The sequence below is a fragment of the Thamnophis sirtalis genome, unplaced genomic scaffold (genome assembly GCF_051295495.1).
Source record: "Thamnophis sirtalis isolate CommonGarterSnake01/CBP01778 unplaced genomic scaffold, rThaSir2_p1.2 scaffold_5, whole genome shotgun sequence".
Taxonomy (NCBI): Eukaryota; Metazoa; Chordata; class Lepidosauria; order Squamata; family Natricidae; genus Thamnophis; species Thamnophis sirtalis.
In genome coordinates, this window is record NW_028261385.1 from 108,895,698 (window position 1) to 108,922,416 (window position 26,719).

The 26,719-nt window shown below is 39.9% G+C and overlaps 1 protein-coding gene and 1 long non-coding RNA gene across 21 annotated transcripts in view; one reads left to right on the top strand and one right to left on the bottom strand.

Moving 5' to 3' along the window:
- Positions 1-16,088, bottom strand: part of LOC148045540 (uncharacterized) — a 99,812-nt gene extending 83,724 nt beyond the window's left edge. The window contains exon 1 of the long non-coding RNA XR_015696782.1: positions 16,011-16,088. This is a non-coding gene — a long non-coding RNA (uncharacterized LOC148045540). The remainder of the gene's footprint in view (positions 1-16,010) is intronic.
- The window catches only part of ADGRL3 (adhesion G protein-coupled receptor L3), a 540,567-nt gene that overhangs the window by 296,635 nt on the left and 217,213 nt on the right, over positions 1-26,719 (top strand). For all 20 annotated transcript variants that reach the window (XM_087716492.1, XM_087716493.1, XM_087716494.1 and 17 more), the window contains one exon: positions 544-1,344. In XM_087716492.1, coding sequence (XP_087572618.1) covers positions 544-1,344 — 801 coding nt within the window. The remainder of the gene's footprint in view (positions 1-543; positions 1,345-26,719) is intronic.

A 26,719-nucleotide genomic window follows, 5' to 3' on the forward strand; every position in this document is an offset into this window, starting at 1 on the left:
ACATCTCAGCAGATCAGTCTTGGCTGTTATGAATTGCTTAAGTAATGTTTTTATTTTTATGTATTTCAGAGGATATTTTAATGCTTCAACTTAGTCTTCCTGTATTGCATTTTGCTTTTTGCTTTTTATTGCTACTATTTTTTTCCTTCCCCAGGACACATTCTTTTAATTGTTTATTATTTGCTAGGGATTCATTCTGAATGTATTTATGTGGCAATTCCCCAGCCCTTTTTAATATTTAAACTGCACACCATAAGAATGATTTCTCTGAAATAGAGTTTAAATGTCTTTTTAGTTGCTTTTTTGGTTTTATAGCAGTGTATGTTGTATATGTCATGTCAAAGTTAAAATTTATAATCCCTATAAATTTCCCCTTATAACCTTTTTAGTACAGAGCCCCATTCATGTATTTTCAGAGTTAGGAGAAGACTGATATTTTTAGTTCTTCTCCTGGAACTTGAGTTATAAATGTCTAAGTGCCAAGAAAAATCTTCTATCACATTTAATAATCAATTTTACTTTTAACCTCTTCCTTCCCTTCAGTTTTTCTTTGCCCTGGACTACTAAAAGGAGTATACCAGAGTGAACATTTATTTGAATCTGATCACCAGTCAGGAGCCTGGTGTAAGGATCCACTGCAGGCTTCTGACAAGATTTACTACATGCCATGGACACCATACAGAACTGACACTCTGACAGAATATTCTTCCAAAGATGATTTCATTGCTGGAAGGCCAACTACAACTTACAAGCTCCCACACAGAGTGGATGGCACAGGGTTTGTGGTGTACGATGGGGCTTTATTCTTCAACAAAGAAAGAACCAGGAACATTGTCAAATTTGATCTACGGACAAGAATAAAAAGTGGGGAAGCTATCATTGCTAATGCCAACTACCACGATACATCCCCTTATAGATGGGGAGGCAAATCTGATATAGACCTGGCTGTTGATGAGAACGGTCTTTGGGTGATCTATGCAACAGAACAAAACAATGGTAAAATAGTCATTAGTCAGCTAAACCCTTATACCTTGAGGATTGAAGGGACATGGGATACATCCTATGACAAAAGGTCAGCTTCCAATGCATTCATGATCTGTGGCATTTTATATGTAGTGAAATCTGTATATGAAGACGATGATAATGAAGCTACAGGAAATAAAATTGACTATATATACAACACTGAACAAAGCAAGGAAAGTGTAGTGGATGTCCCATTTCCAAATTCATATCAGTATATTGCTGCAGTGGATTATAATCCAAGGGATAACCTTCTTTATGTATGGAACAACTACCATGTGGTTAAATATTCATTGGATTTTGGACCAATGGACAGCAGAACAGGTAAGGTTCTTTGATAAGTTTTATTTTATGTCATCTCTTGATTTGCAACCAATTTAGTCTGTAGCTAAGGCCAAACTTTTGCCTTCCATTAAAAGCAGCAGGTTGGGAATTTGACTGGGAAATAGATCAAAAATGTTTATCTGTGAGTGTTTTTCTTTCACCTTAAACATCCTTCCTTTCCTTGACTACTACTCCAGTGGAGATGACAAAGACAATGATGGGATTCATGTAACCCTTGATGGTAATCCCTTAGTAAATTTATCATTTATTCAGTTAACATGTTGTCAGTATGTCATTGTTATTCATTTGCATTGTCATTTATAGAAACATAGAAAAACAACAGCAGAAAAAGACTTAGTGGTCCTAGTGGCTGCACTTTGAAGTTTTTTATTACTATTGTTTTATTTTTGTTAGATGATGAGTGTGTGTTTATCCCAAGCATATTTAAACTCAGTAACTGACCCACTATCCCTGCTGAAAGTTTGTTCTAAGCTTCCACTACGCTTTCTGTGAAGTAATACTTTATAAAATTACTTATGAACTTCCCTCATGAGAGTTTGAGGTTATACCTCCAGGTTCTTGATTTTTGCTTAATATTGTACAGCCTTACTCATACCCTTAATATATTTAAAGGTTTCAATCATGTCTCCCATTTCTCTTCTGTCCTCTAGATTGTACATATTCATAATTTCTGTTGGTATGTTTTGTCCCTCAGATTTTGCACCATTTTTGTGGCCCATCTCTGGACTCACTCGATGTTATCAATCTCTTTTTTTATGAATGAGGTCTCCAGAACTGGGCATGGTATTCCAAAAGGGGTTATCTAAGGCCCTATATAGATTATGATTTCTATTACAATTTAATGTTATATGTAAATTCATACATTGTGCATTAAGCAATGAACCATGTTTAAACAAAATGTATAGTTTAGTGCCATGCTTGAAATACAATCATAATCTTAATGAAAGAAAACTATTGTTTATTTATTAAATTTATATCCTGCCTTTATTTTGTGCAATTCAAAGTAATAATGTTCCTTCCTCTTCTTATTTCTTTTTCCCATAAAACAACAACCTTTTGAGACGGGTTGGGCTGGGAGAACGTGTTTGGCCCAAGTCACCCAGCTGGCTTCCATGCCTACCAGAAGGCTTAAACTCAAAGTCTCCCAGATATTCCAACCTTTTCTAATTGATCAAAATGATTTTTAGTTGATTACCTTAACTGCTGCTACATGAATGTTATAGTTTCTAAAGCACCATTCACTGTTTAGAAAAAATATACTGTTGCAGGGTTGAACATTCGTATACTGTTGTTTTCTGGAAACTTTAAAGTAGATTGAAATGAGATGGTTATTTCCATTAAAAAAATGAAACCAAGGAATAAAGGAATTCAGCAGAGAATTAGCAGACCATCAATTTTCAGCAGCAGAACAGACAAAATGGGAATTAAATAGAAATACAGAGGAAGGAAATTGACTCATGGTTTGGCAAGGAAAGAAAGATACCTTATGTAGTATGGGGAATAGAAAGATAGCCATCAAGATATGTTTTTATTTGTTTTGCTCCTATAGCATTTTTATTTGAAGAGCAACACTTTACCTAATCTCTGGAGTGACATAGAAGAAATCTAAAAATACACAGCTGTGACTCATTTACTGGTAGAATATTGTATCCATTCCTACATACAATCTTTCAGTACAAACAAATCTAAACTTGTTTATACTAAAGTTTTAAAGTATCAATTGGCCCTTATTGCCACCCTGTTGAAAATGTCATTGATATAGTAGTAGAGTATGGAACTACAGGCAACAATTCTTTATGAGAATAATTGTGTAAGGAAGGTCACGAAGGGCATCGTGCAGGTGCACCGTATATAGTGTAGCTTTTCTTTTCAGTGGCCATGATTGAATAAAAATCCTAAAATATATGTCCCAGTTTCAAAAAGACCCCTAAATAATTCAAAATGATACAAAAAATAAAATAGATAAAATAGAATAAGAAACAGGCAGATAAACACCGAGCTACTCAATGACCATTCCTGGTGGGAGAGAAGGTTTACCTCTCCACAAAATATTTGAGGTTAAGACTCCCTAGCAAGAAACTGGGACCAAAGTTTGTGGGACCATTCCCCATAGTAAAGATCATCAACCCAGTCTCAGTGCAACTGAAACTGCCCTGACTGTTAGGGAAGGTACACCCAGTATTCCACAGTAGCCTCTTAAAACCCGTGGTTGGATCCACTCTGAGATCACTGCCCTGGGAGCCCCCAGGCCCTGTAGTCAAAGGGGGCCAAACCCATTATGAGGTGCAATGCATCCTTGATTCGAGGTGGCACAGGAGGCAACTCCAGTACTTAATTAAGTGGAAGGGCTATACCTTGTCAGAGGCATCTTGGGTAAAGAGTAGAAATATCCAGGCTGATTACCTTATAGAGAGATTCCATGAAAAAAATGTAAACAAGCCTGGGGGGAGGACGTAGCCTTGAATCCCATACTGGTTCTCAAATTGTTTTTGCTTGCACAGATTGCCTTTGAAAAGTAAGGGGAGCCGGATGTCAACTCTCTGTGTTGACATTCCATGCAGAGTGTCAGCTGAGCCGGATTTCAGATTACAGTAGCTGGGTTGAGATGAATGAAGCTATTGGATAACGTGATTTATGACACAGACAGAAGGGAGGACAGGAACATGGGCAAAGTTCAGAAGCAGATAAAGAAAGCAAAAAAGATGGCTGCAAATAAGAATTGCCTAATGAATAATGCCTAATGAAGCTGTTAATAAATCACTGCTTTTTGTATTACAATATTGGGTCACTTATTATGAAGCAGGCATCATTAGGGTACTTTACAATTTAAACGGAAAAAAACCAGCCCAAACTACAGAAAGAATAGTCATTGAGACACAAACAAAACATTGCTTAGTAGCAGTGATCATCCCCCCAGACTATCAATCTTAAGAGGCTTTTTGGAACAGCCAGATTCTGGAGACTTGAATGCCAGCAGAGATGGTGCAAGATGACCTCGGGTGGGGCCTTGCTTCAAAGGAGAGAAGTAGCTGCAGAAAAATATATGCCCTTGTGTTCCTTATTATGGGAAGGATAGTACTTCAGAAGTCATTTATCATTCTTACTGGATTAGCAGAAGCTGTTGAGGGAATATGGTCACACAAATATCCAGAACCTAAATTGTAGTTGTCAAGACTGACAGAGGCACAGTTAGAAGTTACACAAGATGCTTACATCTCAGTCCAGAGAAGCAGCTCTTGTATCCACAGGATTAGTAGTAATTATTTATTAATTGATTGGTATTGTGGTCACATCAAATCAAATCAAAATAAAATACAGGACCTAATTCCAGTTTAAAGTAGATAGAAGGAAATACCCATAGGAATTTCCAGGAACAAGATTAAGAGTCAAAAGTTCATCAACAGATCCAAAGTCCGAGACCCTGGTGGTGAACCTAGGGCACATGTGCCAGAGGTGGCACACAGAGCCCACTATGTGGGCACATGCACTATCACCCCAGCCCAGTATGCCATAGGGCGGGTGTCAGCAAGCCGCTGGCTCTTTTGTCCCTCCACTGTGGCTCCCTGTTGGGTGATCCCACCACTGTCTGGCCCCGCCTCTCACCCTCCCCTCCCAGTCACACCAAAGGAGTCTTTGAGGGCTGAACAATGAAAGGCACGGATTTCCTCTGCCTTCTGCATTCCCACCCCACAATGAAGCAAACCAAATGGGCCAGGGCCTCTCCACTAAGTGGCTCCACCAAGCCCATTTGCAAACTCTACTGAGCACAGCTTCAGACATTCAGCTCGTGCACCCCTCCTGGCCAGCACCAGTGCTGCGGTGGGGAAGGTGTACGCCCTGCCTGCTCCACTCTCACTGGCCAGAGTTGTGGCTCCACGCTACTTCCCATCCAGAATGCAATATATATTTGCTTGCTAGTCGCCTCCAAGGAGAGAGCTACTCTTAGGCCGCCCAGGCGCCCACCTTGGGAGAGACGGAAAGGAAAGGGGAGGGGGAGTGTCTCCCAGATAGGATCCAGGTTGGAGTTGCCTTATTTTGCATGGATCTCTAATGCATGGCTTTGCCTGCCAGCCTCCACTCCCCCTCCACAGCCCAAGTGATTGGGTTCACAAGGCATATGAAGCTGTGCAGGAGATCACAGATAAATAGATCAGTGTTTTTCAACCACTGTGCCGCGGCACACTAGTGTGCCGTGACATAGTGTAAGGTGTGCCGTGGGAAAATTACTTTATATATAGTCAATATAGGCACAGAGTTAAAAAAATTTAACATTTTCTAATGGTGGTGTGCCTCGTGATTTTTTTCATGAAAAAAGTGTGCCTTTGCACAAAAAAGGTTGAAAAACACTGAAATAGATGATAGATGATAGATAGATAGATAGATAGATAGATAGATAGATAGATAGATAGATAGATAGATAGATAGATAGATAGATAAGAGAGCAAGAGAGAGTGTGCGAGACAGAGAGGAAGAGGGAGGGAGAGAGAAACAGAGAGATAGAGGGGGAGGGAGGGAAAGAGAGAGGGAAGGAAAGAGAGAGCGAGAGAGAAAGAGACAGACAGAGAGAGAGACAGAGAGGCAGAGAGAGATAGAGGGGGAGGGGGATGGAAAGAGAGGGAAAAATAGAGGGGGGGAAGAGAGATAGAGATACAGAGAAAGAGGGAGGGAGGGAAAGAGACGGGAGGAAAAGAGGGAGGGAAAGACAGAAATGATATTACAAGAGTTTTTCTTTTTTATTGTTACTAAATGTAATATTTCAAAAGCAGAAAAAAATGAGGGGGCATAAAAGTGTATTTATTACATTTTTCTTAGAACAATTAGCTGAACTCTGTCTTGTTTATCATTATTTTAAAGTTAAATTGCCCTTTTGGCAGTTCGTCATAAATGGGGTTTTGGTTGCAGTTTGGGTATCCAGTCTCTAAAAGTTTCACCATCACTGTCCTAAACTGTAAATATTACCAAATGATGACAAAGTGTAATCCTCAGATCCTACTCATTTTTCTTATCTTCAAGCTTAGAGCCTCTGACTTTTCAAGTCAGAGTGATTCAGAAACCTGCAAGTTACAGAAACTGATTTTTCCAGGTAAAAATTATTGGATCAGAATAATCCCTAGATGCTATTAAGGTAACAAGCATACTTATCACTTCAGAGATAGGAAATTGACATTTTAATCTTGTTTATTATATGTTTCTGGATCACATATCATTTACAGCTCAAAGGAAGGAAAATATAGTAAAATAGGACCCATTATATCATAAAGGAAAACCAAACTGAGGTATATTGTTTCAGGAAAGTAATGAAAATAAAGGATTATAAATTGTTTCTATACTTTAATTCTTTTGGATACATTAAGATGGTGCTTAACCGAAAACCTTAGGCTAGTTTATTTTAAAAACAAAACTGTAAATGCACCCACTACAACCAATTTCTACTATAATACAATACATAATGTCAATAAAAATAGATGAATATTTTTGGATTTATTAAAAATTAAAACTTTTAAACAAAAGAGAGTTATTTAATATAATTTTTACTTATGGATAGATGTAGATAGACATAGTAGACATACACATACACATATCTTTATACCTAAGACATTGATTTCACTTCACTGAATTTGGGGGATTTTGTGTTTGTTTGTTTGTTTGTTTGTTTTCCCCACAAGGCAAGCTAAAATTTTGTGCATATACTAGGACATATAGAAAAAGTAAACATTCCCCTTTGACAGAATAAACAAATCACTTAAAGGAGCTGTAAATTCAATATAAGATTCTAAAATATTCTATTAATATAGAAAACATTTTTTTTTTGTTTCTTCCATCCACACTCATAAAGCCCTCAGGCATCAAGACTGACAGCTTCTCTGGTCTGAACAAGGTTGCCATACGTAGTTGGATGCCATGTTATATTGATGATACTGAACCCCAAATCATAAGATATTTCTCCCAGCAGCTACATGTAGATGATAAATAGCAAGAAAGAGAGCATTGACCCATGGGATATTCCATGAAGGAGCAGCCATGGTACCAGTGGTGGGTTCGGGCTCCTGTTGCATCCAGTATGCTGCAACAGGGCCAGGTGTCCACCACCTGCATGTGTGCAGCATGCGCATGTGTACCCACTGCCCGCGATGCTCCAGCTGCTCGGCGTAGCATCAGACAGGCACCGTACGCCCTGTGCGTGTGCGCAAATGCCCCGGTCAACTCAAATAAAGGTAAGGAGAGCGGGCAGGTGGGCCCTCCTGAGCACCGTACCGTATCCCACCACTGCATGGTATTAATCTGTCTCCTCCAACTACCACTGATCGTAACAAACTGCTAAGGAAGGAGCTGAAGCATTTGCAGACAGTGCCTCCAATCACTAAGCTTTGTAGCCATCTAGAAGGACACCAGGAGTCAGTGCAGAGGTGGTTTCCTCCCTATATGGTCCAGTATGCCAGAAGCGGTAGTGAAAATCTGGCATACCAGATATGACTGGTAGTAAAAATGGTGGTTTGCATCTGAACCTGTTCTCCTGTCAGAAGCTTCGTCAGCTTCGTTTTGTCCCCTGCCGGTTCAGCAAAGGGGGAAAAAAGCTTTAAAAAGTAAGAGAGAGAGAAAGAGGGAGGGAGGAAAGGGAGAAAGAAAGAAGGAAGGAAACTCACTTTTCTGCCTGGAGATTCAACAAAGGAGAAAAACAACTGCTGTTGCTTTAAATCGGAACTGAGCATGCCTGGCTGTGGAATTCTGGGAGTTGAAGTCCACAAGTCTTAAAGCTGCAAACTTTTGAGTCCTGCTTTAAATTGAAAAGCTGCTTGGAAGGAGGTTTGCAAAGTGACATTCAGCAGTTATTTGGGGGGGAGGGGTTGCTTCCCACAGAGGGAAGGGAGAAGGAAGGAAGGAAGGAAGGAAGGAAGGAAGGAAGGAAGGAAGGAAGGAAGGAAGGAAGGAAGGAAAAGAAAAAAGAAAGAAAGAAAAACAGCACAGCAATTTAGGGCTAGAAGGCTACTTAGAGGTTATCTATAATCCCCTGCTGCAGCAGGAAACCTTACTTTGTATTATTTTGGTGCCTCTAACAGAGAGGAAAATTGCCAGAAAGGAAAAGGAGTTTACTAGGACAAAGCTGCCATGCAGATGAAGATAGAGATAGTCCTTTACTTATGACTACAATTGAGCCCAAAATTTTGGTTGTTAAGCAAGAGCATTGTTAAGTGAGCTTCACCACATTTTACCCAATCCATGTCATCTCCTGGTGAGTGACATCAAGTTGGCCATGCCCACATGACCACTAAGCCACGCCTACAAAATAGGAGTTAAAATAAAAAATTTAACTCCTATTGGGGTGGGTTTCAAAATAAAAGTTTTGAAACCCACCCCTGAGTCAGTGGTGCTTAAAAGCTGCTGAAAAGTCCAAAAGCACCAAGTCAAGCATGTTGTCCCTGTCTAGGTCTCAACATAGGTCATCAGTCACAGTTACTAGTGTCATATAAAGTGCGTAAAGCATGTTTTACTTCCAGATAAACATCCATTAGATGAACACTTTCATATAGAGAAGTAAGCAGTAAACTAACCAGATAAATAATACAATTGTGTGTTCTCTACTGCCATCAACACTTTTATGTCCAGGACAGATTCATCTATGGAAGCACTATTTCATAATTAAATAAACTTATAAAAATACAGAGCTGGAAATAAATTACTTTTTATGAATTGCCTTTTCAATATAAGCGTAGTATACACATTTTAATAAATATGAATATATGGACATCTTAATTGGTTGAAAGCAGTAGAACTATATTTTAAAATATACAGTTATTGGTATTAATCTTTTTTTCAGTGAGCTAGAATTTAAAAAAAAGTTGTCCAGTATTTTCTGTCTCCTACATATACTTGGGAGCTGCCAATGTTATATGAATTCTCATCCCTCAAAAGTTTTGTTACACCGTCAGTATCTGAAGAACTATTCTACTGCCAAGTATGGTCTGTCCCCCAGAAAATCTTTATTGAGGTGGCATATAATTGGGAGGAGAATAAATAGTGTGATTTTTTTTCAGTTTCTTTCCTACAATGGATAGATTCATAATGAACCAAGGAAATGTGAACAAATATCCCATAGAGCCAGGATGGCGAATCTATGGCACACGTGCCACAGGTGGCACCTGGAGCCATTTCTGAGGGCACACGAGGCATTGCCCTGTCAGCTCCAGTGCACAGGTGCGCGCTGGCCAACTGATTTTCAGCCTTGATTTTCAGCCATTTTTTGCCCTCGGGAGGCTTTAGGCCAGTGGTTCTCAACCTTCCTAATGCCGCAACCCTTTAATACAGTTCCTCATGTTGTGGTGACCCCCAACCATAAAATTATTTTTGTTGCTATTATGTAACATCGGGAGCCACAAAACCTGGGTGGGTGTGGCCAACTCAACATCACTCCCACCCAGTCACATGACATCCCCCCCAGACATGCCTACCAAGGTTTCATGGCTCAGTGTTTTCTGTGGGAATAGGGTCTCTCTCTCCCTCCTCTCTCCCTCTCATTTCTGTTTCCCACTCTTTTCCCTCTCTCTCATTCTCTCCCTTCAGCTCTCTTTCATTTCTTTCTTCCTCTCCCCCTTCTCCCTCTAATTTGTTTCCCTCTATTTTCCCTCCCTCCCATTCTCTCCTTCCAGCTCTCTTTCATTTCTCTCTCTCTCTCTCTCTCTCTTTCTTTCTTCCCTTTTTTCTTCCATTCCTTTCTTGCGCAGGCAAGCAAAATACCCTCCTGAGCCAGGATCACGGCGGCGGGGACAGCAACTCCTTCCACTGCCGCCAATGAGAAATGAGTAGCTGGCTGCATTGTGCAGGAGATTCCTCAGTGCCAGACTCAGGTCAGTTCCCTTTGTGTTGACTCAGGAAAGAACTGGAGCAGCCGTCTCTGGATGCAGAGAGGGAAGAGCTCCAGAGCCCTCTGCAAGGAGAGCCCTGTGCAGCGCAAGAGAACTGGAGCTCTTCCCTCCCTGCACCCAACCAGCTGCTGCTGCTGCTCCCCATTCTCCTCCATCCTGAGCCAACATGAAGGGGACCGGGGCTCGCACTGACCTGAGTCTGGCGCTGAGGAGTCTCCTGCACTACGTACCCAGTTACTCAACTCATTGCGCAGTGGTGACAGCGGGAGGAGAGTCGTTGTCCCCTCCGCCTTGATCCTGACCCAGGAGGGTATTTTGCTTGTGCGTGTGTGCGCAAGAGATGAGCACGAGAAAAGGGCTGGAGCTCTTCCCGACACTGAGTTGCCTGCGAAGGACGCAGAATCGCAAAAGCAGGCGTGAGGCTTGTGCCTTCTCAGGGTGGAGAGCAGATTGTGCGATTGGGTCAGCAGGGAGCCGCAGGAGATGGGCCAAAGCCTATTAAGTATTAATAGGGAATCTCAGCGAACGTGCATCCCACATTCCTTTATTTTATTTTCCCCGCCTTGTTTTACGCTCAGAAATGGTACCTTTTGGCTTCTGTAGCTCTGCTCATCAACCTCCATCACTCGGAGTGAGCTGCTTTCCCAGGATCCTCTATGCTGCGCGCGTCTCTCTTTTCCCCCTCCTGGCCTCCATTTGGGCTCCTACTTCTCACACACACACACACACACCTCTCCTTCCGCCGCTGGGGAACCCGAGCTGCTCCTTCCCTTCGGGCCAGCTTCTCACCAGCCTCTCCGAGGGAGGCTCCTCAGCGACCCCTGTGAAAAGGTCGTTCGACCCCAAAGAGGGTCGCGACTCACAGGTTGAGAACCGCTGCTTTAGGCAAACTGGAAGTTCAGGAACGGACTTCCAGTTTGTGGGTTGGGCTGTTTTTCGCCCTCCGGCAGCTTCAGGGAAGCCGCCTGAAGCCTCCAGAGGGAGAAAAATGGCCTAACGGGCAACCCAGAAGTCTGTTCCCGAACTTCTGGTTTCCGTGTTGGACCATTTTTTGCCCTCCTTTAGGGAAGCCTCCTGAAGCCTGGGTAGGGCGAAAAATGGTCCAACAGGGCCCACCGGAAGTTAGGCAACAAACTTCTGGTTTCCTGTTGGGCTCTTTTTCTCCCTCCAGAGGGTTCAGGGGGCTTCCCTGAAGTCTGCGGAGTGCAAAAAATGGCCCAACATGCCTCCCGGACATCCGGAGACTTCAGTGAGGCCTGCGCACATGTGCGGGGTGGGTGGGTGTTGTGCACGCATGCATGGGGAAAGGGGCATTGCATTATGGGTGTGGGCACGTGCGCCATCCCACGCTTGCCCCGCTTTTGGCACACCTCGACAACAAGGTTAGCCATTGCTGCCATAGAGGGTATTGGAGGCCTGAGATACATTTTAATGCAAGAAAGGGAATAATAAATTTGGAAAATAGGGTGATTTATCTTGCTTGCTTTTAAATTTATGATACCATTTGAAAAAATGAAGCTGTTGATGATTTCCAAGTTAGCCCCAAATCATAGTCATAAATCTGGCTCTGTGGGTTGACTCTATTATAAATAAATACATTCAGGGCAGGAGTAATATAATTCAGATTTGCTCTTGATTGACAAATTTGAACTCGGCCTCTTGATCCCAACTATTTTTGACAGTATAAAATAGATAAGTGATATCTTGGCATTTGAAGCATCATCTTTCAAGGTTATAATACTGATTTATTAATTCTTGCTATTATACATGGTACACGTAGGAATATTGCTGGAAGCCCAGGGGGGAAAAGCCCAAATTCTTCAAAGTTTTCTTCAAAAACTTATTTTGTGTAAGGCCCTTGGGCCTTATTATTATCTATTCTTTACATAAATTTTTTAATGTGGGAAGATGAAAAATCATTCATTGTGTAGCAGATGAGTTAGACTAAGTACCATATGATATTATAGTGATGCTCATCTCCGTTTCTAAGCCAAAGAGCCAGCGCTGTCTGAAGAAATCTCTGTGGTCATGTGGCCGGAATGACTAAACACTGAAGGTGCACTGAGCACTGTTACCTTCCCACCCTATTTTTGTACTTGCATTTTTTAGGTGCTTTCAAAGCTGGGACAAGTAACAGGAGCTCACTCCATTATGCGGCGCTAGGGATTCAAATCACTGAACTGCTGACCTTCAGATCAACAAGCTCAGTTGATCTGGGCTTAGCCACTAAGCCTGTCAGGAAATTTCTTCTTAGTTCCAGATTGGACTTCCGTTCATTGCTTCTTGTTTTGTTCATATTTGCTTTTGGGGGGGTGGGGGTAAGTTGATACTCTCCTCCCTGTAAAAGGCTCTCAAGTACTGGATGATAGCTTTCATTTCACCCCCAATAAGCCTTCTCTTCACTAGGCCAGACATACGTAGTTCCTTTAACATTTCATCATATAGTGTAGCCTCCAGACCCTTTATGATCTTTATTGCATTTCTCTGCACTAGGGCCTCAGCCTCTTTTTTGTACTGTGGTGACCAGAATTGGATCCAGTATTCCAAGTATGGCCTTGCTAACGCAGTATAGAGCAGTACTATCACTTCTCTTGATCTTGATACTATATCCCTTTGTTGATGCATCCTAGAACTGCCTTGGCTTTGTTGGCAGCTGCAATACACTGCTGGCTCATACTAAAGTGGGGGTCCACCAAGACCACTTTCACAGTTACTAGTTTTGAGCCATGTACTGCCTATTCTATAGCTGTGCTTTTGCTTTTTTGCTGCCAAATAGCAAAACCTTGCTTTTCTCTCCAATGAACTGTATCTTGTTGTCTAGGGCCTACTGCTCAAATCTATCAAGATCATTCTGAATCATGGGTTTATCTTTCAGGCTGTTAGCAATTTGCCATGGTTTGGTATCTTCCGCAAATTTGTTGAGTTCCCTTTCTAATCCTCATCTAGATCATTTATGAAGATGTTGAAGAGCACTGCAGCCAAGGCAGAACTCTATATATAGCTTCCTAGCTTTATATAGTTTAAGGCCTCACCAAATCTAAATTGGCTCCAGGCTCAGCCCAATTAGAAATAAAATGTATGTTGACTGTTCTGGCCCCATGTTCTTTTTTTTTTTAACTTTAAGGTACGGTAACTATTTTGGTGTTCAAGTGATTGATTACTAATTCTTATTTGCAGAATTCACCTGTCTTTGTGAATCTACCATCAGACCTAATTGAGTTGAGGGAAGATGAGTCATGACACTATTATTAATATATGTAAAAATAAGTACTTTCTAGTCCAGAATAAATAGAGGGGAGGAAACTGAAGAGATGGAAGCTAAAATACTAGATTTTTTTTTTATTTGAAAAGAAAAGGGGACAAAAAAGAATCCTTTTTTAAGGTTTTTAATACCCTCGGTTCTAAACTTTTCTAATGTATTTCTAATGTAATGTATTTTTATTGCTTTTTAAATAGTAATAGAAAAAAAGAAAAACAACAAAATATAAGATGCAAACATAATAAGCACATGAAACAAGTAAAAATACAATAGAAAATAAAATAAAATATTTAAGGATTTTATTTTATCTGTATGGCACTGGTGTGACTTTGGAATCAGTGCTTATAGTCTATTAATTGCAGGTGCTTTGGCTGGCAATTATAGATTATTAAGTCAAAGCCAAACAAAGTCTAGAACACTTGCAGAGATATTTCCAATAATCATTTATTTATTTGGAAACTACGTTCTTGCCACCTATTTTAATGAGGAATCACTTTACAAAATAGGAAAGCCTTGGTATTTACTAAAGGGCAAGCTAAATGTGTATGGCAAATTAAAGGAAGCCACTATCAAGCAAGTTATGTTCTACTACATAACCATCTTAGAAACATATTTAAAATAAGAAATGCATTGCAAATTTAATGTTGAATAGAGAATTACCAGAGGATATATTTATATAATCTTGGTTAAAATTGATTTTTGCCCCATCTGCCTGACTTGTTTAATCCTTTTGGATAGTTTGGCAAATATATTAAGGACATTTTAGAAAGAAAAACATTTATTTCACACATTTCCCCACGTGCTTAGTTTCAATGGAATTTCACAGAAAAGAAATTACTCTTGATCAACATTTTTGGGGCACTATGCATGAAGAACCTGCATGCTCTCCTTTATTACCTTATACTTAGATTGCTAGAAAAAAACCCTTTATCATTGGGAAATTATAATCTCTAATTTAAAAGTCCCAAAAAAATGAAGGGCCTTTGGTTTGGCCATCAATCTTATTTGAGGAAAGCTGTAATACCCTATAGGTCAGTACATCCCTTAATGTGAAATAATATGAGGTGTTGAAATAATGGAATTTAACTGCTGTCACTACTTGTAGAAATTCTCCAATTCTTTCTTATTGTGCCCTCTCCCCTTTGTAAATATATCCTTACTTTTATTTAATAAAAGTCCAGAAATTTCTAAATTGGTAAGTTTTGCAATATTGTTTAAACAGCAGTTATCCAAAACAATTTAATTAGTTTTGGTTATTTGCTATTTGCATGTTAGCATATTGTTGAACTGTAAATTAGATTATGACAATAATATTCTATCCCCTCTGAATGTTGCTCTGTACGTGACTTAAGATCATATTTTATTATTAAACCTATTATTAACAATTACTGCAGAGTAAAGCAGTGATAATTGTCCTTCCTACCTCCCTGATTTTCATTCAGAAATTATTTTCTTCTTTCCTTTATTTATATTAATAGAGAAGAGATTTACTATTCATTTTAAGGACTTTTAAATCAATTAATTGGCTTAAAATATTTAGGTTTGCATTCTATTTCTTTCTTTATGAATTGGAATAGTTAAATTCATCAAGCAATATGTAGGAATATTGCCAGTATTATTAGACAAACTGACCAATTAAAAAATGTCCTATTCTGGATTTTGTTTCTATGTTTCAGAGAATAGAATATCCTCACTGATTTTCACAGGGGCCTTTATGAAGCTATAGAATCTAGTCTTGTGTTTCTGAAATAGTTTCTGGTAGCCAAAGAGGAAGGTTAGCGGAAAGGAATAAATGATTTTCATATCAGAAGAAACCATTAAGTGTACAAACACACACAAACACACACACACACACACAAACACAAACACACACTGACTTTTGACTAAAATCAAGTGTATTATATGGATTAGTAATTTTTCTTCTCAAACTGGTAATTAAAAAATTATTTGTTAATCAAATGTATATAGCCACCCATATCATCAAAGGCAACTCCGGGTAGCGAATATGAATTAATAAGAACAATAAATAAAAATATCCCTAAATTTTTGGTCACCTTTTTCAATGAACCTTGATCCTTAATCATACCACATTTTCCTCTGATGGTCAAATTTCAGACCTGTTTTTTTATTATATGCATAGATGTACTGTAAATCAAAATTGGTTAAACTGGAGTGGATTTCCTCTTGGATTACCCAAAGACCTCTCAGATATTTCTCTTTCAAGGACAATTCAATAGTTTGGATAAATAAATACTCTAAACCAGAGATGGATATGGCATTTCCCCCCAAAGTTCTTAGTTTCAGTGAGAAACTAAAACTATTCAAGAACTATTTTAAAAAAAAATGTGTAAATGATGTTAGCCCTGCAGATTGTATGAAAAATCTTGCATCTGCAAGTTATACCTGTATTTACCAAAACAGCAGTACCAAAATTATGATTTACACTCAACATTGTTTCAAGATATGGCTGACAAAGTTTTTCATTTTCCATTCCCCCCCCCACTTCCCTGTCCTGATTCTCTTACATTTTCACTTTCCTTCTGTTCCATGTGCATTCATCAATTTCTCTTCCCCATCTCTATCCTGGGATTTTTCTTCTTTGCTATTTCTTGCAAGAAAAATAAAGGAATGTAAGTGTGTAATATTAATATTTTTCATGGGTGAGCAAGAATGGTTCTCAAATGCAGAACTCAATTAATTTTGAAAATAGGGTGCCATATTTCATAAGGAATTTATTTGAATAGTAGCTATTCATTGAAATTCTAATCCTTCACATGATTTTGATTCTATGCCTCTGTTTATACCCCAAGATTGTATTCACTTTGTGTGTGTGTGACAGCAACCAAAAAAGCGAATGCAATCTTTGGGGTATAAACAGAGGCATAGAATCAAAGTCATATGAAGGATTAGTACCACTTTTTAAATCCATAGTAAGACCACACCTAGAATACTGCAACCAGTTTTGGTCACCACATTACAAAAAATATGCTGTGACTTTGGAAAAAGTGCAAAGAAGAGCAACTAAGATGATTAAGAAGGTCCTCGAAATAAAGACATATGAAGAACAATTGCAGGAATTGGGTATGGCCCAATTCTAGAGAAAAAAAGGACTAGTGTAGAGGGGGTTCATCCCGGTACAGTCCGGCACGTCAGAAGAGGTAGTGAAAATCTGGCATACCAGATAGGACTATAGTAATGGTGGCGTGGCCACGCCCCCAAACCTGTTCTCCTGTCAGAAACTTCATCAGAAGCTTTTTTTAAAAGTTTTTTTCCCTGCCACTTCAGGAAAGGGGACAAACAACTTTAAAAAGTGAGAGAGAGAAAGAGGGAGGGAGGGAAGGGAGAAAGAGAGAAAGAAAAAGAAAAAGAAAGAAAGCAGGAAGGAAACTCACTTTTCAGCCAGGAGATTCAGCAAAGGAGAAAAACAAATGCTCTTGCTTTAAATTGGAACTGAGCATGCCTGGCTGTGGAATTCTGGGAGTTGAAGTCCACAAGTCTTAAAGCTGCAAACTTTGGAGTCCTGCTTTAAATTGAAAAGCTGCTCAGGAGGAGGTTTGCAAAGTGACATTCAGCAGTTATTTGGAGGAGGGGTGCTTTCCACAGAGGGAAGGGAGAAAGAAGGAAGGAAAGAAGGAAGGAAGGAAGGAAAGAAAGAAAGAAAGAAAGAAAGAAAGAAAGAAAGAAAGAAAGAAAGAAAACAGCACAGCAATTTAGGGCTCAGAAGTCATCTAGTCCAACCCCCTGCTGCAGCAGGAAACCTTACATTGTCTGGATTATTTTGTGTCCTCTAACAGAGAGGAAAATTGCCAGAAAGGGGAAGTTTACTAGGACAAGACTGCCATGCAGAGGAAGGCAGAGATAGTCCTTAATTTATTACTACAATTGAACCCAAAATTTTGGTTGCTAAGCAAGAGCATTGTTAAGTGAGATTCACCACATTTTACCCAATCCATGACATCTCCTGGTGAGTGATATCAAGTTGGCCACGCCCACCCAGTCACATGACTGCCAGGCCATACTCAGTTAAAAAATTGAAACCCACCCCTGGACTAGCGGTGATATAATACTGACAGCAAACAGCACTTTTTACTAGCACTGATGCTGTTACCTAGTTAAGTAATGAAACATCTGCAAAAAAACCCATGCAAGCTCAGAGAGGACCAAGGACCCCTCATTTCAACCCTCAACTACAAATATTATTTATTGGTGACATGATAGCAGTATTTTTTGCCGCACAGAAGAAGAGAGCAGCTTATTTTCCAAAGCAGCAGAAGGCAAGACAAGAAACAATGGGTGGGAACAAATCAAGGAGAAAAGCAACTTGGAATTAAAGAGAAATTTTCTAACAGTACAACCAGTGATACAGCTTGCCTTCAGGAGTTGTGGATGCTTTATCGCCAGAGGTTTTTAAGAAAAGACTGGACAACTACCTATCTGAAATGGTATAGGGCTGAGATTGGTGGCACACGGAGCCGTTTGTCAGGGCATACAAGGCGTTGCCCTGTCAGCAGGGTTCAGCCTTTTTTAAAGCCATTTTTCACCCTTCCCAGGCTCCAGAGGCTTTATAGAAGCCTGGGGAGGGTGAAAGGAGCCTCCCCCCGCCCCCTGGAGGCTTCAGGAGCTTCCCTGAAGTTTCCAGAGCGCCAAAAAACGGCCCTATGGGCAAACCGGAAGTTCAGGAATGCACTTCCGGTTTGCTCATAGGGTCGGTTTAAGCCCTCCGGAGGCTTCAGGGACCTTCAGGAGGCTTCCCTGAAGCCTCCAGAGGACTAAAAATGATCCTATGAGCAAACTGGAAGTGACTTCCTGTTTGCTCGTAGGCTCCTTTTTAGTCCTCCGGAGGCTTCAGGGAAGCCTCCTGAAGGTCCCTGAAGCCTCTGAAGGGCCTCTGGGGGGGAGGGCGAGGGAGGCTGTTTTCGCCCTCCCCAGGTTCCTATAAAGCCTCTGGAACCTGGGGAGAGCGAAAAAAGCATGAAAAAAATGGGGGAGCACCTTTCATGCACGCATGCGCACTGTGGGGTCGCATGTTGCATTATGGGTGTAGCCTGTGCACGACACCTGCCCCCTGCGTTCTCTCCCCTTATGGCACACGAACCAAAAATGGTTCACCATCGCTGGTATAGGGTCTCTTCTTGAGCAGTGGTTTGGACTAGAAGATCTCCAAGGTCCATTCCAGCTTTATTTTAAATGATTGAAATAATACAAATTTATTTTTGGGTCAAGGCCTGGCCTCCAGGTGCACATGCAATCAAATATAAATGTGTGCAGAAATATTATTCCTCTTGGGAGGAAGAAGAGTTATATGTAATAAATCATCCTCTCATTTTCTCGTCAGTCAATATTAGCTTTGGCCCCATTGCTTTGTGTGTCACCTCACTCTCAAATGACTCCATACTTTTAGAATTATATTTTCTAGTAGGTCCTAAATAAGAATGCAAATGGAATTTGCTTTTAGGTTATTTTACATTAAATTGCCAGGCGTCTGATAAGGAGCAATATTGTATGGTAGTCTATTCTTGGCTCAAAATCTTTGAACAAAACAGCATATATTATGAAAATATATTTATTTAAATAAATATTGTTCAAAGCCATTTATTAAATGAGGTTGTATAAAAATAAGCATTTATTGATCATTTTGTTATCAATAGTTTACATTAGGAAAAGTTGCATAAATTATCTCAAAGAACCTCCAAGTGTAGATAAAGAATACAGAATTCAGAATAACAGTCTTAGAAGAGAACTTGGAGGACTTCTAGTCCAACCCCCAATATAAACTTCTAGTCCAATGCAATGTAAAATTCTGAAACATAGTAATGTTGATACATAGTATGGTGATCTTCCTTGGTGACTATGTATCAGATAGTCACCAAGGAAGATCACCATAGGATGAAAAATACAGGATAATCACTTTGATATGAATCTAGCTATCAGTAAATGAAATTGCTAATATGTTCCCATAAAAATAGACAGTTTCCTCAGCTATGCCATCTGCAGCAAATTTGGAAGAATGGAAATACAACCACAGTAATTAATACTATTTAACCTTACATACAGTAAAGGTTTCCCCTGTCCAGTAATGTCTGACTCAAGGGAGTGGTATTTCTTAGCCATCGGAGCCAGTGTTGTCCAAAGACATTTCTGTGGTCATGTGGCCAGTCATATTGCCAGCATGACTGCATGCCAAGATGCCCAGAACACTGTTTTCTTCCCACCAAAGTGGTACCTATTTATCTATTCACATTTGCAGGCTTCTGAACTGCTATGTGGCAGCTAGGGCAAGTAACAGGGGCTCACCCATTGCACAGCAATTGGGTCTCAAACCTGGGTTCTCACCCTTCCAGCTAACAAGTTCAGCATCTTTAACCACTGAACCACTGCACCCGCCACTTATATACAATAAAAACTATATTTAACTTCTCTAATAATAATTTCAAAGAGGGGACAATGTTAATGTAAAAGTGTTATATTGAGAAAAAGTGGAATATAACTAGAAAATAAAAGCAAACAACAAAATCTCAGGGTAGTTGGAAAGATATATTAGTCCTAAAATATATTTCTACAAAAAAATAAAAAATATTTATTTTATACTTAAGTTTGTCTTAAGGTAGATTATTATCTTTTTAAGGAAATTAAATATTAATAAAATCAACAAGCTGCAAACATTATAGTATCTTCTGAAGTGCCAGCATACCTGTTTTGACTAAATTCATGATAAAGCACATAAAAATGATACAGGTTTATATACATGCTGACTAAAATAGCATTGACAAGTTTATGTATGTAGGTATTCCTTGAGTATGTATCAATGATGAATATGTAAATAGCTAGGCAAGTGTTTAAAGTATTTCTTACCATTTTTAGAGCTGAAAAGACCCAAAAGGAATCTGAAGATCAAAGAACTGTCCAATCCTTGCCCTTATGTTTACATTTTAAAAACAAGAACAAAAGATAATACATTTGGAAGTAAGGGGAAATTGCTGATCAATTTTTAATGTTACCCAGCTGTGAGGGAAAGGGCTCACAGTTCAAAAGTAAGCTTCAGAAAGTATTTAAGAAATGGCCTTATAAATATTGTTTTACATAGCTGTAATACAGACTGAAATTACTTGTCTCAGGTGTAGTTTTACATTTCCAGTTTTTTCTATCAAGTTTTTTTTTCTGCAAGTAGAGGGAGAAAGATGATGTGACCATCTTCACAACTGATGAACCTGTAGTTCTTCTGCATGGGCAGTTGCTTCTAATATCCTTTCTGAAGGAATAATTGTCCAAAGCAGCAATATGTTAAGATGGCAATATTTCAATGTCTGCTGGGTCTTTTCTACTTTCTTGATTACAATTTGAAGTATAAAAGAAGTTGTGTTACATATTTCTTTCATGCCACAAAATTAAAAAAAAATATAACACACATTTTAGAAAGTTGTATGAGGAGTAATAAACATTTGGGAAAGGTATATCAATGTGGGGGTTGCATAAAATAATTTGTATACAGGAAAGTTGTTTATAAATGTATGAATAAAAGTGCAGAAAAATACACCTATATTAGGTGATTTGTGACAACAAAGGCTGAGTTTTTTTGTTTTTGTTTTTTTTAATGCATGTTATAGTGAGCAGAAAGAATTTGGGCTCTTTTGCCCAATTCTAATTAGAACATTAGACATGCTAATGTTATTATTTATAACTGACTCTGCAAAAGGAGTCCCAACATAAGACTGAAGCCAAACAGAAAATCAATAAAACAGATGCATAGATATGGGGCAGAAGAAGCCAGCCCTTATATAAATTGTTTCTTGTCATAATCAAATTGTCATTTGTAACAAGCGCGACAGGAATAACAACTGAGAAGCAGCTGCATTGAAAGCTAACTCAATTTTAGACTGAATTAATAGAAACACTGTTTTCAGCTCACAAAAACATAGAGGTTCACTTTAATTCACCCTAATCAAACCCCATCTAGAGTATTTCATCCAATTCTGCCATTCAAATTTTAAATAAGGTATAGACCAGGGGTAGGGTTCCGGCTTCTGTTACTGTGGTTCACTCAGGGACGCACTATGCGCTCATGCACAGCAAAAGCAAAAAACAAGATGGCGGCGCCATAGGCACCACTAATAGAACCAGTTCAGGGGTCTTTCTGGCCGAGTTACTACCTACTCGAATGAACCGCCTGAACCAGTAAGAACCTACCACTGGTATAGACACAACAGAGAAGACCATGAATGCTATTTCATTTACAACATGAACAAATATTGAGTAGAATGGATATACTGAAGAAAAGACTGAAAACAGAGAGAGCATGACAGCATTCTTCAAAAACTTGGGCAGTAGAACTGTAATGCAATTAAGTTACAATAAATTAAATTTAAGTTGACTATAAGAAATATCTTAAGAGTAAAAGCAGCTTAGTTGTAGACTCAATTACCTAGAGCAGGGCTGTCAAACTCATGTCATCACGGCGGCATCACATAACGCATTGGGACTTTTTTCCCCTTTGCTAAACTGTGTGTGGGCATGGCCAGCATGTGATGCATCTGGCCTGCAAACCAAGAGTTTACCAGGCCTGACCTAGAACAAAGGTAGGCAATATGATGGACGCAGTAACAATATGCTTCCAGATACTTCTCTTACTACCAGCCAGTCTTCTTGTCCCACCTAAAATGTATGCAGACCAGTTGCAGGAATTGGGTATGGCCAGTCTAGACAAAAGAAGGACTATTGGGAACACAATAGCAATGTTCCAATATTTGAGGGACTGCCACAAAGAAGGGGGTGTAAACCTATTTTCCAAGGCATCAGAAGGCAAGACAAGAAACTATGAAAACTAATCCAGGAAAGAAGGACTCTGAAATTAAGGAGAAACTTCCCAACAGTGAGAACAACCAACCAATGGAATGGGTTACCCTCAGAAACTGAGTGCTTCATCACTTGAGGCTTTTAAGAAGAGATTGGACAGCCATTGTATGAATAGCAATAGCAATAGCAGTAGACTTATATACCGCTTCATAGGGCTTTCAGCCCTCTCTAAGCGGTTTACAGAGAGTCAGCATATTGCCCCCAACAATCTGGGTCCTCATTTTACCCACCTCGGAAGGATGGAAGGCTGAGTCAACCCTGAGCCGGTGAGATTTGAACCGCTGAACTGCTGATCTAGCAGTAGCCTGCAGTGCTGCATTTAACCACTGCGCCACCTTGGCTCTTCTTGTCCCACCTAAAATGATATAGGTGGTCTTTTTGAGCAGGAGTAGAAGACTTCCAAGGTCCCTCACAACTCTATTATTCTATTACTTGATTAAGATTGATGGTGAAGAAACTCTAAAGCTGTCATCCTCCCTTTGGATTGGATTGCCTGGACCTCCTAGGATTTTGCCTTGGTCATGCAGCTGACAACTCATAGCTGCAGTGCTCATTTTTCATGTGTATTACAGTCAAAGATAGGAACATGTCTATAAAAATAAGGTCTAATTGGTTTACATCTGGATTAGGTTCGAAGAATAGCAAAGATTCAAAAAAACAACTGAATTAAGTCTAATGATATAACACAGAAAATGTTATGCTAAGTATGAGAGAAAAACAGGTGATACTAAGAGAGGAGGAATGTATTGTGGAGAAATAAAAATGTGTTATATAGAAAGGCACATTGGGAAAACAGGTAAATTATTTCTCAGCATTCATAAGCACAAATCAGAACTATAGGCAATCCTCATAACCCCCAAAAGCAGGCCTTAGAGCCCACCTTACATCCCACAGAAATACCAATTACTTAGAAGACAATCAAGTTTAAGTTAAATTTGAGATCACTATGGCAAAGCAGCAAGTGAAGAAGTGGAAGGAAAATTCATATTCTGTGAAACAAGTGGCTTTGAAATGTACAAATCTTTCCATTACAGGGAGAGCTTATTGCTGAAAAATGAAGAACTAAATGAAGGATAAGGTTACTAACATAATAACGGTTGAATGCACTGACCTACCAAATGAAACATTGGAATGTTCCATCTAATGTGTGATTTTCAGCTCCAAAGCAGAAATCAAGGAAATAAGAGGAAATGAAAATATGGGGGTTGGGATAAAAATTTAATAGCCCCGAAACAGAGATTACAAGTGCAATTTTATGCATAAATTCCTGGAACTAAGCACCATTGTACTTAGTGGGGATGAATACTGAATAGATGTGCAAGGGATTACACTGTTAAAAATAAAGCAGCCTAAAACAAAAAGAGATTTGAAAGAAACAAATCCCCCAAAGAGATTAGAAATGTAGTAGAGTGCTTAACCACTCTGAAACCTACTCCAGGATAAAGCTGTATAACACAGTACTGTAAATGATAGTTAAAGTAGCCAAATATCAACCTAAATCATCAAGGATTATATCATACATATTAAATCCTCAGCTGATAGGCTACAGATAATTACATGCAATTTTGAAATTGCTCAGCCCATCCCACTGCTGCACTTGCAATAAGTACTGGGTGATTTTGCTTTTCAACTTTGTAATGTCCTTTTGGAGGTGCAAGTGAGCAGAACTGTACACCGTGGTCTGAATACAGTCACATTATAAAGTTGTTGAAATCATAGCAACTTTATGTAAATGCCACTCTTAATGCTTTCTCCCAATATGGTGTCTAGCTTCTTTATAGTATTTGCCTGGTGGATTCACTTTCCAGGCCATTCATGGTCAGCTCTGACTCTAGCAGTGAGGGTTTCAAACACTTTTAGAACCTCTTCTGTGGGTGTGGCCTGCTTTGTGGGAGTAGCTTGCCGGCTATGTGACCGGGTGGGAGTGGCTTTCCAACCATGTGTCTCAGTGGGAGTGGCTTGGCAGTCACGTGACTGGGTGGGCATGGCCAACTTGTAAAATGTGGTGAAACTCACTTAACAACACTCTTACTTAGCAACCAAAATGTTGGCTCAGAAACTCTGGCATTTGCAGCACGCAAATCTTAAAGTTGTCAAGTTACAAGACCCTTGCACTCCTAACCCTTTAGAAAAAAAACCCCAAGGGTATTCAATCTTGACAGCTTTAAGACCTGTGGACTTCAACTCCCAGAATTCCTCCTCTCGCTCTTCGTCTTGATGTGGGGACAGATGGGGGGAGGGAGCTGGAACCGGTTCTAAACGGCACTGTAGATTTCTGGAACCTCTTCTATAGAAGAGGTTAGAACTGGCAGGAAACCACCCCTGGACTCTAGTAGTATGTCTCGTAAAAAAAATGTAGAATAGGTTGAAAGAAGATTAATGAAGATGAGCAAAAGACTCATCTTTTGAGTCTTTTGAGAGACTGAGATTTTATCTTTGGGAATAGTAGGATCAAGCTTGTGAAAAAAATGTCAGAAACCCATGCCCTGCACTTTAACACTGTAAAAATAAGATATGGCATGACATGAAATAATAACATACTTGCTGAATAGTATGAAGGAATTGCCCAGGAAGACTACGGGTATTTTTCACTAAATGGGTTCAAGAAAGGGTTGAAGAAACATTTGTCTGAATGTTTTAATTTGGATTTTTGTATTTATCAAAAATTTGGAAGTAATAGGACAGGGGAAGAGAAAATTCCATCTTTTGAATTTTTAAGACATCTGCCCCAGAACAGATATAATGTTTTCAATCCCTTAAGGAGGGGGAGACTGTTGAGCTCAAAAAAAACACAAAGTGGCTTCCAGCTCTTTGTCAAATACTACAGCAGTACAGAATGGATAGAGCAGTGCATAACAGGTGATAGGATGTCCTCATATGTTGTGGAATACTAGACAGTATTAGGAGGAGGAGAAAGAATGAGTGCAGAGGGAAACACTACTTAGGAGAATTAGGTTCTTGAGGCTGATAACGTGCATGAATGCAAAGAAAGATAAGGTTTATTTGGGAAATAATATGGGTAATAGGAAAGCCTACATTCCTGGATTGTGATTCCCTGCATTCAGTCACTCAACCCTTGGTCATCTCACACCTAGACTATGGCAGCACACTCTAAATGGGGCTACCCTTGAAGAGTATTTGGAAGCTACTTCTGACAGATGGAGACTCCTGGGAGGCCACATGGAGACTCCTGGGAAGGGAGGGGTGGGGTGGGAGGAGTCAGCCATGGGTGGCATTTGGGGGTTTGCCGAACTGGCCAGAATCCTAGGTAGAGGATTGCCCTAACTCATGCGAACCCCCAGCAGCCCACCTTTGCCTCTAGGAAAGATGGGAAACATATAAGTTTAATAAATAAATAACTGTACTCTGTCTACAACTAAGAGACTTAGTATGCTCTCCTCCATTATGAAGTGAAGAGACAGACAGATGAGAAAGAAGGCTCAACTGAAAGAGGAAGGAAGTGATGAAAGTTCTTCAAGAAAGGACAAGCCATTTAATTCAAAGTTATGACTGACACCCCAAAACTACATATAACCATGTTTCATAGCTAGGACAGCTGCAGTGCCCCTATGGTCATTCACCCTTACAACAGGCCACAGGAATGCTGCAGCATCCCATCTGTCTACCTTCCATTCTGCTCCAATGGGATCCCACAGTGTTTGGGCCTGTTCCCCAAGTCTCTTCCCCACTTTAAGGTTCTGACGATTCCTTGCAGAAATGGCAGCTGCTCTCAGAGTTTTCTGCCTCAGTCAGCTGATGTCAAGAGGCTGCAAAGCTCTCCTGGAGGACTAATTGCTGGGCTTTGGCAAGGTAGCCCTGCATGCAAAGACATTAGCTTCAGGGCAAGTTTTTCCTTGACTGACTCCTTCCCTCCCCCAGATATCGACATTTCTTTAATAAATGAAACAAAAAGAGCAGTTAGGTGCTGAAACTCATCCTGAAGCTAATGTCTTTGCATGCAGGGCTGTCTTGCCAAAATCTAGCAACAGGCAGCCAGGAGAGGCTTGCAGCCTCCCGGTAGCCAATTAATCAGTGGCCAACTAATGGGGCAGAAAGCTTTGAAAGGCTAGGGAACTGGTCCTTTTTTGCCTCAGGAAGGCAGACATCTTGGCAGGAGGGCTAAAATTAGGAAAGGCAGGCATGCCCAGCATTTTCCTTCCCCGTTGTTTCTCACTGCCAAAAGAGCTATGCAGTGGGACATCTTTTGAATAGGGAAGGACTTGGGAAACCTGGTTTGTGCCTGCACTAGGTCTCCCAGGATGTCTTCCACCCCTGAGCTCCACTTAATGACCCATGCATTAATGAATGCACTAGGGAGAGCAGGGATGGCTGGCTATTACTTGAGGTTGTTCATTTAACATTTGTCAAGTCTGTAACTCCAGGA